The 17,577-nt window shown below is 40.3% G+C and overlaps 1 protein-coding gene across 1 annotated transcript; it reads right to left on the bottom strand.

The window, feature by feature from the left end:
• Positions 1-2,041: 2,041 nt before the first annotated feature.
• Positions 2,042-17,233, bottom strand: opn3 (opsin 3). The gene is made up of 4 exons (XM_034681192.1): positions 16,712-17,233; positions 12,336-12,655; positions 5,173-5,424; positions 2,042-4,560 (listed from the first exon to the last, which is right to left on the bottom strand). Exons 1-4 carry the CDS (start codon positions 17,151-17,153, stop codon positions 4,288-4,290), a joined length of 1,287 nt encoding a protein of 428 aa, XP_034537083.1. The 5' UTR covers positions 17,154-17,233; the 3' UTR covers positions 2,042-4,287.
• Between the last annotated feature and the right edge of the window lie 344 nt (positions 17,234-17,577).

The following is a 17,577-nucleotide window of genomic DNA, read 5'->3' as shown; positions in this document are numbered from 1 at the left end:
GTCACCTTCATATCTGGACTGCTGCCTGGACTGCTGAAGCCTCACTTTTGCCTTAAGAGAGTACGTACAAGAGACCAGGGGATAGAGTGAGGGGTTAATCCTACAGTCTCAAAGTTATAGTCTGTTTATGACAAGACTTCAAGAAAGTTGAAAAATAATACTAGATTTTTTCTACCTGAAAACAAGAGCACAGTATTCATGGAAAGTCTGGAGGTTGTGAAAATTGACAATCTGCTCATTTTTCAGCCCTGAATGTGGCCTGAAACTGACTGAGCTAAGAATAGATGAAGGGAGCTTCAGATTATAATTGTCTGGAGGTTCATCACTAAAAGCAACCCCTTTGAGAGTGTTTTTTTGTTTGTTTTTACATTTGATGAAAGCCACTATTAAAAATATTTGATAAACTGGTGCGACATTCGGTATAAAACTGTCCTTTTGTATAGACTGTATAAGAATTGAACATAGTTTTAGGGTTTAAAAAGTGAGGCCATTCACAAACCTGCATGGCTTCCCATGGTCAGCAGGGGGTGACTCTACTGGTGACAAAATAAGCCAGATGAAAAAGAGTCTATGGGAAAATTACTCTAATCTCACTTGATTCAATTCCCCCTGTAACATTTTCCTAACGAGTTAATGGGTCTCAGTTTCTAGTTATGGCCGTCTTAATTAAAGTAGGATGTTCATTTTGTAAATGATGGTCTCGATTAGGGAAAGAGAGAAGATAAGACAGGGCATGCTGTAGGGTGGGGGATATCATAAGGCTGCATTGGACCTGAAAACATCCAGCTTAGTTCAGCTGTACTAAAATACTTTTTCAGGAGCTGGCTTTGTGTAGTAACATTCTCTGAGCAAATATTAGCATCTCTTCTACTCCCATGGATACCCTAGACTAACCTTGTTAATCAAGCTAGCTCTCGGGTTGGGTGATAACCAAGTGGCAACCTCCGGTGTTGAAAAGTGAAGCAAATGGGAAGTGCAAGAACTGCAGTTTCTTGAGTGTCCACTTGAGGCTGACTCCAAAAGCCAAGGAAACCTCATTAGAGCCAAAATGAAAATGCACATTTTAACATAAACATAGTATCTACAGCCTGGTTCCAAACATGGTCTTGGTCTGTATGACTTATTTCTGAAATGTCCATAAAAAAATCTGTTTTAAAGATATTAAGGCTAATAATTATGCATACATTTGCATAATCAAGGACATGGCTGAGTAAACAGACAGGTTGGCACATTGCAGCTGTTTGCCAGGAGGCTTAAGGCTGACCTCAGCTTCAGCTCTTTCCCAGTGCCTAGCTTGACAGAAACGTTTTTGTATTCAGCATTTCCAGCATGGCAACATTGGGCATCCTAGCCTCTCTTCAGAGACTAATGGGTGGGACCACTGATGTTAAAAAGTCTATGGTGAGCAGACTCGTCTCCAGTTTAACCTTCCTGTTGAATTGTGGACACTTTTGGCTCCTGAAAACCAAAATTAGCAAAGTCTAAAACATCAGAATCTGTAGCTTTCCACTTTTTCTAAACAGACACATTCACACTGATTTGATAAAAAGGCTGGAGTACCGTGATCTACCTGTCTTTGTTCTGACTGTACCTGAAGAAGCTCTGTGATTCCTGTCTCTAGCAAGGCTAGTTATTTACAGTGTTAATGCTAAGCAAACATATCTGGGCTATGGTTTCCCATTTTGCTGAGAGAATTTGGAGCAGTTTGTCTTGGAAAGAAAGCAAGTACGGGTACTTTGCATTTCCACAAACTATGATTAGACCAACCATTATTAAAACAAGGACTGCCCGGTCACATCGTCACTGAGTGAGGCTTTTATCAGCATGTAAATCAATTAATCAAATCTATTCATAGCTGACAGCCCAGGAGGTTATGAGAGGAGTGTCTCACCGGAGCATTCTGAGATCCCAGTCTCATCTCCTCTTATCTAATTACACCAGTCCTCCTCATACATATAAATCCACCAAATGTCATTTCACACAGAGTGCTCCTCACACTGCACATAAAGATGGAAGTGAGATAAATACACATGACAGTACCTCAAAATAGCATCTCTTTATTGAATCCAAACACAACCAAGTCAGTTTGTGTATAATGGTGTGTGGCTAAGGAACTAAGGCTTGTTGTACAGTTGGGTACCAACCAAAATCGTCTGCTATCACATATTGATTCGTATCACAGCTGGCTTCTAGAGACCGCTCTGCAGATGTACTGTCATATTCAACAAATAAGTGTGATTCTTTTTCTACAGGAAACATATGACTAGCTGTTACTACTTCATCATGTACTTTATCACCATAGCTGATGTTGGATGAGTATGTCACACTTTCAAACTACCTGCTTAAAAAAACACTGCCAGGAAAAAAGGTTCAGTTAAGATCTTGGGCTGACAGTTGATTATTTACAGTTAGTTTTAAAGCTGTGTTCAGACCAAAGTGATGCAAATTTCTGCTTTCTAAAAAGTATAATTTATAGTTTGCATTGATTTAACACTACCCTCTTATGATTGCACTTCTTCAAATGTTTAATATTGTGTTCACATCAGACTCAATACAATTATTTGTTCATTTGCTTATTCACAAGGAGTTGAAAATCCGGTCCTCAGCAAATCATTAGGGCTGTGGGGTCCAATCAGCATGGAGATCTTCCAGTGATGTATGAAGTGAAGAATGGACCAATGGAGGTTCAATCATCTGGAAATTGAAAGTGTCTGTGTGCGGCTACCCTGAACTCTATGACACCACCTGTTTTTTTTTTGGTTTTTTTTTATTCAAAACAGGAATAAAAAGGAGCTCACTTGGAGAGGAAAGTGAGTGAGGAGGTTTGATTACCTGGTAAGTTTTACCTGTTTGAAAACCCTTGTGTGTCACTGATTCCTGCTACCTGAGGTACGAGCAGGTAAGCACTGCCCCAATTAACATAACCTGCTTTGTGTCTTTGGGTACTCACATACATGCCATCTGACACATGAATGGAGTGAGTGATTCAAGCTAATAAAGCAAGTATTCAGAGAATATTCTGCATTCAATATGGGCAAATTAAGCAAGCAAATAATTTCATTTGCATCTGTTATAAACATAACATTATAACCAAACAAAATCATAGCCAAGGACTGTATGTAAAGACAGAAGACATGACTGATCTCCATAAGTGAAGCCAAAATATTTGGAGCTCCCTCTGCTAACTAGCCCTCCTCCTTCATAAGTTTGCCTCCTCCAATGTTAACAGATGGACATTAAAATCAAAATATAAATACAACAAGCTTTTCTCAAACATTTTTTTGGTCAGCATAGTTTGTTCTGATCATTCTGATATGTCCAATATTAATATTTCTGACAGGTATGATGCTTGGCAGCTCCTGAAGTGCTGTGTGCACTGCATTAGCCTAATGAAGGAGAACAGCAAAATAAAGTGCAATCAACTCCAACACAAAGGTCAATGACCTTTCTCTGCGGCTACCAACCCACCCACAATTCTGTAATTATGTAGAAAGTATTGACGTGGGGGTCTTTTCCCCTTAAGTTACATGTGTGTTCTGGTTAGCAGAAGAGGTGGGACATTGATATCACAGCTCTGCGAGTGCAGACTCTTGATTCACAAGCTTAAGGTGTCAGTATTTTGGCTTCGCTTTTGTACAAGAGGAGATAGAGACCTGTTATCTATCTTTATGTACAGTCAGCGATGCTGTCGGAGCTCAGTTTAATTACCAGTTAACTAGCTCAGGCTCAGCTCATATTGATACCAGGGTACCAGACTAGAGAACACTTTTCTATCTGCTTTGCAGTTTCAATTTGTCACATGGTTGCTGAAATCTGCCTTCATACAGCAGTATGAACCCCAAATAAACGATGTTGCTGTGTTTTAATGTTATAAACAGATTGAAGAGATGCAGAGTCAACAAAATCATAATTCAGATTGATTGAAGAAAGATTCTTCTGTCTGCAAGATGGACAGTGCCAAAAAAAAATGAAATGACTATTTAGATCATCAATTCTTGATGCTGACAGACCCTTCCAGCACAGCAGCCCAAGGTTTTCAGAATTAGAGCTGGAAAAAAGACAGCTCAGGTAAATCAGCAAGATCACATCATTGTGCCGACTTAGTAATTTCCTGCCTTAAAAATTGACTTTGCTCTCCGTCTGAACTCATCTAAACAAGTCAGTGTGGATGAGGAAATATCCAGGAAGGTCACTGAGGGTCATTTTGGCTTTGAACTGCATGTAAGGTCCTAAGGCAAACAGAGTGGGGGTTGTTGGAGTTGGAGGGAGAAGTCCAGTCTTTGTGGATCACAATGGCCTCACTTGGATGACATTAACCTCACTGGACTGTGCAGCCTTTGAGTTCACATCCAGATGATGAAAGTCATTGCTGGTGATTATGAAGACGATGGAGGAGGAGCTGAAGGTCACCCTTTTCTTGGGTCTGTTCCTGTTGCCATACGGCCTCGACATCACAATGGGCCGGATGGGGCGCTCAACCGGAGCTAGGGGGCGCTCTTTGAGGCTGCGCTGAAGCCAAGAAAGTCGTGAGCAGAGCAGCTGCAGCAAACAGCGACGGAACTGTGAAGGAAAGGAGACAAAAGAGATGAAATAGCACCCTTTCTTTAATCATTTTACTGTCTCACACTCAAGAGATATCAGCCTCTGAGGGTGCCGGCAAACTGAGACTAAGGACAATCTCACTCCTACACATGATACATGCATACTGCACATATTAAGGTGATGCAAAATGAAAAAAATACAAGGATGCAGATTTATTCTCAAGCTAAATCAGATCTCATGCCAGAATTTTTGAAGAATTGTTCATGCCGGAAATCAAATTCTCCACTATCTGTGTGATGATGCCCCCGAATGCTTATAAAATGCTATCTTTCTGTCAAATACAGAGGCTCTCTTCCTGCTCAAACTGCAGCAGCATGATACCATGGCCCCTGATTGAGAAGCTATTGATTTGCCTTATTTGTTCATAGGGAGTTCAGCCTTGGTCACTGGAGGGGGAAAAAATTGACTGAACACTCAGGAGGAGGCCAATCCAGACTCCCCAGGGAAAAATATTGTATTTTAGACAACAGCAAAAGCTTCAGCTCAGTACTGCTTTGACTGATGACACTTTCAAAGTTAACCAAAGTTCATTCAACCTTAAAGTTAAAACAGAGCAACAGGAATACAAACCTTCCTGCTCATGAACACGTAGATGAGTGGGTTGTAGGCCGTGCTGGACTTGGCAAAGAATGAGGGGATGATGGCCAGAGTGGGAGAGACCATGCTTTTACTGCCGAAGGCCTCCATCATGGAGACAACAGCGTATGGTGTCCAGCACACCAAGAAGCAGGAGATCATCAGGAAAAACATAATAGCCACCTTCTTCTCGTACCGCAGGATTTTGATGATCTGGACCGTCTGGAGGTCTTGGATCGAGCGCAGCTACAAAAAACAAGAGAAACATGAAAGCATGGGCAGGACGCTGGAATGATTACAAAACAGGCTGACAAACTTGCACAGAACTGGAGCAGTGATCAAGAAATACACACTGGTAGGTACATATTTACACATGATCTGGGGATGCATAATGATGAATCCATTCTATTTCTGGCTTCGTAAATATTGGGAAGCCTGCTTGGTGTTACTCTGCCCATACATCCATGGTTTTGTCTCCTTGGTGACAGGACAATGGTATTTAATATAATTATTGAAAAACTGTATTATAAAAGCTGGACTAAATAGAGCTGCAAGACTCATACAGCAAAACTGAGCGAACCCTGGGTGTCCCACTGCAAAGGAATGGTCTTATGAAATGATTACGATTTCATCATATCAGCATATATTGGGGAAAACGTAATGCTGGGGGAGGACAGCGGAAGTATGGAGTTTGAGTGTTTGGGTGTTGCAGTATAACCGTATTGATGATTACCATTTTAAAATAAATAAATAAATAAAATATATATATATATATATATTAGGGTTGCGTGTGTGCGTGTGTGTGTGTGTGTGTGTCTCTCTGTGTCTGTCTGTCTGCGTGCACATCTGCCGTGCGCGATAGAAAGCAGAGGAGAATTGTGAACGCGCGACCATGTAGAGACAGAAATGATATCCCGTCATGTAAATAAGATAAATAACATAAGGATATTTAGTCTGTTAAATAAAAGAACAAGGTATAGACCTGATCTATGAGAGAGCTAACCTTAAATCACTTCTGCTTTGACTTCCAAGGGGGGGGGGGTGGGACCCAGCGGGTGCCCCCCCGATATAATGGCAGGGAAATACTGTCCGGTATCAGGCTGAAGTCTTACACGGCATGCAGTATAAGACCACAAGTAATCCATATACGCACTTTAAAAACACATCAACCAGTCTAGCATCACTACAGGACCACGGAACAACTCTGCTCTGCAAACAAAGCGGATCACTCGTGCTTCCCTCTCGTGCGGGCGCGCGCTCACACACACATACGTGAACATATGAACCAAGCAGACCGTCTAGGGGTGAATATATATTTCCATATGAAGCACAGTTAAAACAAACGTGACCAGATTGGACTGAATGAATGTGGGAGGAGCGCATAGTTCAGTGGACCTGCGCTCGACAATGCAGCCCGGATCCGCTGAACTTTCAGCACAGAGCGCCTCGTCAGAAGTTGATAAAATAAATATAAAATTGCGTATCGTTCGGTTCATAGGGCGTACCGAACCGTGACCACTGTATCGAACGGTTCGATACAGATACACGTATTGTTGCACCCCTAATATATATATATATATAAATATATTGTGCTAAAAGTAAGTGAATGGTATTACAAGGTAACTAATTGGTTCATGGTAGTGGGTGTTAGTGGTCATTTATGCTGGTTACCACTTACCATTAAATGGAAGGGAGAAAAACAAGAAGCAACAGAAGAGGAAGACCCAGTAACAAGCTATCTAGCTTTTACCGAAGTGTGTGACTACTACTCAGCAAAAATCATGTCAGAAGAGATGAGAGGGAGGTTCGCTACCTGCACACAAATAAAGTTTCCTTGCCTAGTTGGGACTTTTTTGGATTTGGCATAAGAAGACTGAGTTTTTGTTTAATAAGAAGTTTCAGTCAGAAGAAGTTGTCTTATGTATTTTTTGTAGGGAGTATGGTTCTTGAGCACATTTTAAAGGGAAAAGCGAAAAAGGAAAAAAGCTCTTCAAGGACAGGGTGATTACTCATTTAATGCTGCTGTCTACAGCCTAGTGATCAGGTGAACTAATGTACAAGAGGAAAAGAGTATGCTTGCTGAAATAACAACAAATACATCCATAGGTTCGTCCTTTCAAGGTCAACAACATATCAGCAAAACATTGCTTTTACAAAACCATGACCTCCTTCTAGCTATAGTGAGGTAAGCTGTAAGCTATTGCCTGATTTGTATCAATACAAGCTGTCCTGCAAACAAGACAATTCTTGGTAACTCTTTGCACAGCTGGCTGTGACTTGATGCAGGGGAACCTTCTACAAAAGACGCAACAAAAATATTCAATTACTTTAACCTCATCAAATCCCTTCACACATTAACGCTCTCCTTTTAGTTATACTTGAAAAATCTGCATAGGATGATATGCTTTAACATAATTTAGTGGTCATGTCTTACTTTACACCCGCCCCTCACTCCCACCCACGGGTCCTCAGTATTCAAAGTACATTTTAAATAAAGTACTCTTTACTTTTACTTCTATTTGACACTCTTTCCATCCCTGCTACTGTCATAGTTATTGTCGGCTGGGTGCATCAAGGCAAACACTTATGCAAGGCTGAGTATTCCCGTTATTCGCAGAAACTCGCTCAAGTTCTGGTTAATGTTGCAGACTGTTCACAGGGCTGATGTTCTGCGGTGTGTCAACTTTATGTGGTTGTACTGATAGTGCACTTACATTGTGATGCTGAGCGAATGAAAGCCAACTCAGGACAGAGAGCTTTTGTCTCTAAAACTTACTGTTCCAGGGCTGGCCTTGCAAATTAAAAGAAAATATATTGCACTGTAATATGCCCTTATATCATGCAACCCTACAGCTGTTGAAGCTGTTAAACTTGCTAGATATCTCTTGGTTGTATAAGACATATTATGCATTCCTTAGATTGCATCCCTGAAAGTTCATATGAAGCAATCAACCTTTAACCAGGCGCTCTAATTCTATGTTTTCATGCTTATGTTTTTCTTGCTTTTCTGACCAGGTATGGCGTTATAGAATTAACCTGATATTGGATCTACAATTAGATGATGTTGGGCATACGGGCACCCTGCGGGGGTGTCAAGAGGTCTGAGCCAGCTTGGGGCTGCGACTCGACACAGAAAAGACTCAATGTGTGAATCTTAATCCTTGGGAAGAAGTTCTGAGATGAATCGAATGATTGAAGGTTAATTTCGGTTAAGACAAGATCAGTTCTGTGTCCGGCGGGACAGTAAGACCCTGTAAGTTACGAACTTCAGAGCAGTGAAGGGGGGCTGATTATTTATAATAATTCCTCCTAAGTAAAATAAATAACAAGACCCAACGCTGTTTACTATGTACGTTAAGAGTTACATAAGTAAACAGAGAGAGAGAGAGAGAGAGAGAGAGAGAGAGAGAGAGAGAGAGTAGCCAAGGGCTGCATGTAAAGATAGAGTAGATCAAACATAACTGGCCGCATATAAAATTTGAATGTTTGAAGTGTTTGCTGTGTGTTTTTGATGATTGTTACTGTTCTGGTTTTTGTTTTAACTCTATAAAGCACTTTGAATTGCTCTTTGTATGAATGGTGCTTTATAAATAAACTTGCCTTGCCTCACATTGCCTATAATCAGGGGTATAGAAAAATACTTGTAGGTGGAAATCAAAGCTTAAAAACTCCAGCCTGCCTGTTCGTTTAAAGAAGAACAAAGAAAATACTAGAGGGAAAAAAAACATTTTTATTAATTTAATTAATTAGCAGATATATTTTCATCTTCTTTCCTTAACTGCTGTTCAACAACCTCCCAGGGCTTGGAAATTAATTTCATAAAATTAATTTGGCAGCACAACCAAGGCACCTGTCTTGGAGAGCTGGAGGTTTTCAAAGCTGCAAAAATTCAGAGATTCAGAAATGGTGATAGTTGGCAGCAAACAAAAAAAGACTGTGGTCTAAAAATGATCTCATTTGGTAAACTGTAGTATGCAGACTGCAGTTTGTTGGTGACACAGGTAAAGCAGAGGTTTTAAGTGAACAGATACTAGTGAAATATACCATCTAGCCAGAGTTTGTTAAGATTTACCACCAACCCACTGGCCATTAAAACAAGAGTGACAGTCATTAAACCAACAACAAACTCCAATAGTAGCTAACATTAGTCCAATATTTTACCTGTAGGAGGCACCCCTGCTGACAGCTTGATAGCCATACTTTTTAACTTGACTTCCTCAATACTTATAGCCTGGACACCATTGTTTGTACCTTTACTAATAACCTGCTGAGGGTTTTTGGGGACTTAAGTGGATAATAACTCAGTTCGCAGCCCCCAAAGACTGTGGGGAATAAGCACTGAGCATTGTGTTTTCTTCAATAGGTCCTTTTTTTGGTCCTTTTCTTTTTGCAGAGGAGACCATTCCAAATAACCCTGCTCTTTTTAAAAACCTTGTAAACAACAATGGATTATTTAGAGGTTGTAGCCTGCCACACTGTTGCTCCTGCATTCATCTGTGTTTTGCTGACAGTAAATCTTGGGTTGCTGTCCAATTATGCAGTTGTCATGTATTACGTTGCTGTTGTGATCTGATATTTCACAAGAAAAGTGTAAAGGGTTTTTTGCCAGCAGTTTTACACATTTTGACGTTTTCTGTGAAAATTCTTGAAATTGATTTCAGTCATTTGCATTTAAAGGCAAAAAACAAAGATTTTGCAATGAACTGAGCCCTCAGATTTTGCAGTTTGTACACAGAGTAATTTCAAGGTGAAGTCAATTGAAGTTCTTATTTTAAGTAAACAGAATGCACACATTTTTATAACAAAAGTTATCACTCAAGATCACTAATGCAAGCAGCATCAATGAAACTGAGACTCTTTTCATTGAGATTATTTCTGTTGAAGATCATTTGTATGTTTTTAATGTATACATATTTGAGTGAATACAAACAGAGAAAAACATTTATGCTCAGATTTTTTCACAGCAGTTAAACTCAAATTAGCTGATAAACAAGTCCACTCATCTGCAGAAACATGCAGTAAGGAGCTGTGTTCTGTTCCATGGCAGCTCGATTCATCCTATGTGTGTGTCTGCTCTGCTCTCTGTCACGTCTACAGCTGTTCTTTACAGCCACAGCACTGCTAACTGTTCTCATTCACCGGTTTGCAAATACCGACATTTTGTTAAGTTCTTTTGGTGTCTCCTGAAGATGCACAATTTGATGTCTGTCTGTTTCAAACAGACAGAATGCAAAACAGAGAGTGAAAGCCAACAGTCCTCACCTTCCTTCAGCCCGGGTGGAGGACTGTTGGCTGTGAGCTCTATACATCTGAACAATGACTGAGCAAACAAAAAAATGCCCCAAATACAGATACATAATGAGAAAATTGTGCATTCATCATGCAGACAGAGGGCAGATTGTCTGCAGAATCAGACTCCACCACACACTTAAACTACTATGTGATGACTGAGAGAGTACATTTTAATCTGAGTTTATTTGGCCTTTCGTTATGAATAACATGTCGCAGGTTAATTTGTGTTGAGTGGTTTTTCTTTACCAGCACTGCATCCACATTAGAAATTAAAATACAATAAGACTCATACTTTGGTGCTCAGGAGTTCATTTTTTGTTGCTGTGGTAACACATCATTACCACTGACATCATTTACAGGTGTTCAGACAGTGTTGTGATTTTGAAGAGTCTTAGTAAGTCACAGCTAACACCTCCTACAAGATTGTGACTACTTAATGTAGGAAACACAGCAGCTAAACCAAACTGTGATGTAGACATAAATCTGGTTCATTTGTTTAGGATTGCATGTTTTTTGGCTCCAAATAAACTTTCAGCTGCGTTTCTGCATGGACCATTAACACAAGCCTGCTCATGTCACATGTATGACCAGGCTGTCTTCTTCAGATGATGACGTCAGATAGGTTTAAAGGCTGCACTTCTGGAGCTCATTGCAGGCACACAGAACAATGTGCTCCAATTATTCCAACTGTACAGATAAAGCCCTGAGGGCACTGAAGTATTTTGTGATAGTGGAGGTGAAATGAAAAAGAGTGAAGGGCAGCACTTGGCCAGAGAGGGTCAAGGATTTTTCATTAAAATTAAAAAGCCACAGGAGTCTGCAGGGTCTGTATCTGCACAGGCTCTGGCCCCAAGTAATAATATTCCAAATATATTCTGCACTCCAGTACTTTATTTTACATCTGATGAAATTCTCAGCAAAAAATGTACATGAGCTCAGAGCTGGAAAAGTGCTGGAAAAGTTCTGAAATCAGTTCAAAGGTCAGTCACAGTGTGGGTGACAAACTGATGTGGAAGTGTTTGAACTAAGAGATGGTGGCAGTGTGAGAACAAACCTGAGACCTGAGTGTGTGTAAAGTGGCACTAAAAGCTGTTTTGTTGACCTTTGGAGAAATCCGGAAACAGAGGCTGTTTTTTGAACACATCTAACCAGACATATTTCAGAACCTTTACCCCCAAACACACGATGGCACGCTGCCTCACTTAGAGTTTAGAAAAACAGCTCAAACATAACCCAATGAAAACTCATCTTAAGCTTAGGTTTAGCTTGCATCTCAAGTCTAACATTGAGTACAATATCTTTATAAAAACAAGGACAACATGACAGCTTCCCTGAAGTAAAGCCAAAACTTTTAGAGCTCCACCTTGTGGCTCCTGCCTCCTCCATTATTACAGATGGAACACGAGTCGAACTGGAGAATCAAAATACATGTCATGTACATCTAACTTAAACATCACTCTGTTATAGCATTTACTTCTTATTGCACTGATATATAAGTAAGACTGTAGCTGTTGGCTAGGAGGCTCCATATTTAATACAGTCTATGGATGCAATGTGACAGTGGGGTGCCATTCAGTTGAAATGATACAGCCATAGTGTAAAAGCAGTGTATGCTTTCTTGTAGAATAAAATTATAGTAGCATCAGCTTCTCGGATAAGTTGAAAAAATTCCGGCAGAGCTGACTGTTTTGAGTTGTATCGGGAGCCCAGAAGCGGGTTTCCACAGTCATCTGTAAGGTTCACTCCCCAGATTTGCATCAGTAGCAGTCCTCCATTCAAAAATATGTGTAACTCATTCTGTTTATTTCTGTAGCTCATTCATAATTTATGAAATATGCAGAACAGGAAAAAAAAACATGTCTTACCATTTGCACAGTGTAGAGGATATTCCCGTAGCAGTAGATCATGATGCCCACAGGCACAAAGAAACAAGCTAGGAGGAAGAGGAGGATGAAGGAGGCATCATTTGGGTCTTTAGAGGCCCAGTCCAGTGAACACCCCAGCTTGTGGATCTCCAGCGTGTAGCGGTTCCAACCCAGCAGGGGAGCCCCTGTCCAAGCCAGAGAGTACAGCCAGATGTGGGCGATGGCCCGCCAAGCCCAGGGAAAGTCCACCACCTGTGCATGGACCACCCGGATGTAGCGCTCATAAGCCAGGGCCGCCAGAGTCATGATGGAAACGATGCCTGGCAGCAGGAGGAGGGGAGCAGACAGACACGATGAGTAATACGGAGCGATCAGTAAAGGATCTGGGTCAGTGGCTACTCAGCGTCTATTTGGACTCAACGAGTTTCATCATGCACCCTGAACATTACATTTAAGCATTTTGTCATGAATCCTTGAAACCTCAGAGAGCCTCTCCCCCCCCCCCACACACACACACCCACCCACACACACACACATGCTTCTGAGACCTGTTTTCTGCATGCTAAGTGGAATGGGTTTGACCTAATGATGTATGTAATTTATATTCAAACACTTCTGCAGCTTTTAAGCTCTCTGTGTGCGTCACTTTGTATCCGCTTCAAAAAGACACCCAGCACATCTGCAAACCAGAGTCATGGTACACTATCTAAATCAATTTTTCATCTCATAAACTGTCAATTAATCCAATGACAATCATTCCATACCCTCATTTCATTAATCACTTGATTAGAGGGAGCAACACAAGTGTTCCTGAACAGACAGTGCAGTGACTCGTTTCAGCTGCCCTGCTCGGGTTTCAGGGCGGATGGACAGGCATTGACAGAGCTGCCAGGGCTTATTGCTACAGTATCTCTGGTCAGCGCGTGTCGGGCACACTGACACCAACCTCCTCTTAGTAATACATATAACACAATGTCACCAACTCACTGCACAGAAGACTGAAGGACATGGATAGAGCTATGGGATCTCTTTCTTATGCGATTAAAGCTTCATCATTGGTTGAGAATTGTGTCTAAAAAAGATCATGAAATGTTCTTTCATCTTTGTCAATTTCTGTTTATATCATGATATGAAATTCAACAACGCTGCTACTTTAAAGTGTGTCCTTACAATGACTGAGGCCTGCAGATCAGTCTGTCTTCAGTTAAACTCTGGAACACAGTTTCCCACCAAAAGTTCTCTATGACACATTTTCAAAACAAAGTAACTTTTATCAGGAAAGGCTGCTGGCTGAGTTACCTGATGTCACATGGTTTCCGTTAGGAGCCAGATTGTCCTCACAGGTCAACCCCTTTCTGAGTAAAAGTACCTTGTGATTCAAACTGGTGAAGCACTAAATAAAGTAGTGTAAAATTAAAAACAAGTGTTTCAATGATGCTCTTAAGAGGACACAGGATGTCGAGAGAGGCTGGGAGCTGAGCTGCTGCTCATTTACAGGGATGGAATTCTTTATGCATTACCATTCGCAGGTTTCTACAGAGAGACAAATTATCAGCAAAGCTCCCCCTTTTGAACCAAACACTATCCGAAATTAAAACCGGTAAAAGCACAGTATAAAGCAGTCTAATATTAAAACATCTGTGTTCTGCAAACTCTTTGTTGCTCTTGAGAGCCAAGGCAAGCTGATGAAAACAGAAATTCAGCATGTTTCTTTCTTTGGTTATTAGACTTCAAGATGTCCAATGGGTAAAAAATTAATTAGGCAAATAACATGGAACACAAAGCCATGAAATGAGAAGTAAGTGACATCTTTCAAGTGGTCTCTACATAAAACTACATAAAACATGGACATAGTTTCAGTGACGTCACTCATTGGTTTCTGAAGAAAAGATTTGAAACCTACTGATGGGGGTTGCCATACTGGAAATGCTGACTTAACCTAACTTTTAGTCTACATAGAAAAAGGCAAAGAATTGGAGGTGAGGCGGGCCTTCAGCTGGCTGGCAAACAGCCAGAACCTGCCAACCATTCCACTCAACCCTAATTATGCTGAGTTATGCAGAACTAATACCCTGATGTCTTCAAAACACATCAGTTATAAAAAATAAATCACTTCTGTACAGTGTGCATGAATAGAGAAATTGGCCATTTACACCTAATATATTGTTACTTATTGTACCACATACGGGTGTAAATGGGGTCTCAAGTGGACAATCAAGGATTTTGCACTGGCCTCATTTTTCAACACTGGAAGTTTCAGCTTGATCTACTGCAGACTTCCGAGGGGCTGATAGGTGAGCTGCCCCTGACAATTTAAATGCAACTTTTTGGTTATAGGATTCCTTTAGTGTTCATTAATCACAAGGTTATTACTTGAGGCCAAATTATCACAGAGGTGCTCTCTATTAAAAAGAAGTGGTTCTGTACATAAAACATTACCTCTAGCCCTGAACAAAGTCATTCTGCATAAAACAAATCAATGTTTATCTGGTGCTCTTTGGCAGGGCTTGAGAGGCTGCATGGTGCCAACATATGCATAGTCTATACTATCTTAACTTCCATATGTCCAGTGATTAAAATTCTTCATCCGTTGACAAGGTGAAGTTCAAAACAACTTAGATCTCAAAAGTTACTTTCATTATACGAAAGTAGTCGGTTGTGATTGTTTTAATGTCCAACAAGCAATAAAAAGTGCAAACTGCCTCTTTGACTTATTAAATTCTGCAGTGCAATGGACTGTTAAATCCATTAACACTATATAAACTAACATCCTCTGTTAACTACATTGTAAACATAAATTGTATACAACCATGTGTAGAAATGATTTTATCATATGGCTGTATGCTAATCAAAACGTACCAGCCTTCCCTGTGTGACCTTGGGGGTTTCACATGTTAAAAATGTCACACAGTACAAATCAGCCTTTTTTAAGCTCATGTAGTGCACTGTGAATAATCAGGGAGGGTCAGGAGAGTCCTCGGGATGTGCAGCCTCTGTAATTGAAATCATCATCCATCATCTGCCAAGCTCATCAGAGAGAAGGCCAAGAAACAACATCCTATCTGCTCAATGTCAATGAAGAAAAAAGACATTCCCATATCTTTGAAACACAAATTATAATGAAACCACAGAATGTGTTGTCTTTTTATTTGTAACATATTTGTAATGAGATCAGCAAAAGTCTGTGCTGCAGGCCGTGGTGATACGGGCAAACACGTTCTTTAGATAATGTGCAAAGACAATCACAGGACAATAATGTGTTTAGTTTCCTGGCAAAGCAGCGAATGCCTAAAGGGTTTTACTCTAATGATCTCATTATCACGCCCCCGTCCTCCTGAGCTACAATTTCTGCAAGCTGGGACCTGAAGACTGACCCTGTCTGTTCATTCACACATCGCAGCAGTTTTACACAGGTTCACCAGCAATAAAAGGACAATTATGTTACACTGAAATGTGACAAAAGCTCTCCTCTGCATGGAGCGGGTACCTGCAGAATGAACTCACTTTGCATAAAAGACACAGTTAAAGAGAGGAAAATGAAGTGTGACTGGAAAGGATTCAAGGTCATTGGATTTTACAGCAGCTTGTCAGGAGAGAAAGGGGGGGTAAAGTGATGTTCAGCTGTTACCTGGATTATTCTATGTGGTATATATCATCTGTTCATGCAGTGAGCATTTTGCATCACTATTAGGTGGCTGTTATTCTGAACATGGTTATGTCACATGCTGGTTTCATCGTTACTGTCATAATCAGAAAATAATGAAGGTGGGGGTTAAACGGTTGCATACATTAAAAAAAAACCTTTTATGAAAGTACTGATGACAAACATGCCTTTATAATTAAAATCAAATGGGTCGCATTACGTAACATATTAAGTATAATAATTATTGAAGTGTCATTATTTGTTACATTTGTTGGAAGAATATAATGACTATAAATATGTGGTAAACATGCTACAGTACTTTACAAGTATAAAGGAATCTAATATGATAAACAAGGACAGTGATGTTGAATATGACGTACACTTGTGTGTTCAACAACAGAAGAATAGCCTGTCATTTATGGTGTATGATGTATAGGATACAACTATTACATTTTTTTTCACTTCTTTAATAAACAAAGTTATGGAAAATTATAGAGTGAGATAAAAATGGCAGTTGTTCAATGTCAAATATTGTGGTATAATGTCCAAGGGTAAATAAGATGATTGTACTTTTTAATAGGCTATATAATGAAGTATAATAATTAATTATACTATCATTATGTGACACATTTGTTTTTTTATAGTTAACAAAGCAAGAATAAATCACATATATGATATATGGTGGTTTTTTTTTTTTTTTTTTTACAGATGAATACAGTTTGTTGGTCCTCACCGAACAGGCTGTTGCTGAAGCCGTCCCACACGCATGTCGTCGGGCTCCAGGTCCAGCCGCCTTGGACGCAAGCAGCAAAGGTAAAGTTTATCCCGATGAGAGAAACAAGTAAATCACTGATACTGATGTTGACCAGCAGCAGATTGGTGGGCGTGCGGAGTCTCTTGAATTTACAGAAGAGGATGATGACCACCACGTTGTTACAGAAGCCAAAAACTCCGATGGTGCCGATGGTCAAAGCCAGAAGTTTGTAGGTTCCAGCGGCAAAAAGGGGATGATGTAGGTCTACACTTCTACCGACTCTGGTCTCGTTATCGGGATCCATTGCGCGGGTGAAAACTTGGGTTCCAGCATTGTGTTCTGCGCGTGGAGTGAGAGCGCGCGTCCTGAGCACGAGTCTGTCTCCACACGCTTCCCTCCACGCGCTCCCCGCGCCGCTCATTCAAACCAGCTCGAGACTGCTGTTTGATCAAACTGGGTCAATGAACCAGCGTCAGCCGCACGAATCAGACGTGTTAGATTTCCGACTCCACCTTCAAAATAAAGGAGTTCCTGACCTACAAACAGCCTTATTCATGCTTGATTTACATTGATGGAAATCTGAGAACCACAAAATTAAACTTGTAGCCTACTTAAACTTCAATATGATGTACTCTTACTACATCATAGGGATATAATAATTTATTTTTGCCAAGTTTTTAGAAACCAAAACTTTTAAATATTTTTGGTGAGGATCAGACAATATTTTTTCCCCCTTTCATTTGTAATGCTTCTCTACTGTCATTGATCTAGTCTTTTTATCCTGTCATTAGATTTTTGGGATTATTCTTTTTCATCATTTGTACAACATACATCATCATTTGTTG

The sequence above is a fragment of the Notolabrus celidotus genome, chromosome 4, assembly GCF_009762535.1.
Source record: "Notolabrus celidotus isolate fNotCel1 chromosome 4, fNotCel1.pri, whole genome shotgun sequence".
NCBI classification, from domain to species: Eukaryota; Metazoa; Chordata; class Actinopteri; order Labriformes; family Labridae; genus Notolabrus; species Notolabrus celidotus.
The sequence above is the reverse complement of the archived record's forward strand: the minus strand, read 5'-3'. Positions and strand labels throughout refer to the sequence as shown.

Excerpts from the sequence above, each read along its gene's own strand:
- opn3 (XM_034681192.1), bottom strand. The coding sequence starts at position 17,153 with ATGAGCGGCGCGGGGAGCGCGTGGAGGGAAGCGTGTGGAGACAGACTC. Across the intron at positions 12,656-16,711 it reads CTTCAGCAACAGCCTGTTCG|GCATCGTTTCCATCATGACT; the intron begins GTGAGGACCAAC and ends TCCTGCTGCCAG. Across the intron at positions 4,561-5,172 it reads ACGTGTTCATGAGCAGGAAG|TTCCGTCGCTGTTTGCTGCA; the intron begins GTTTGTATTCCT and ends TTTCCTTCACAG.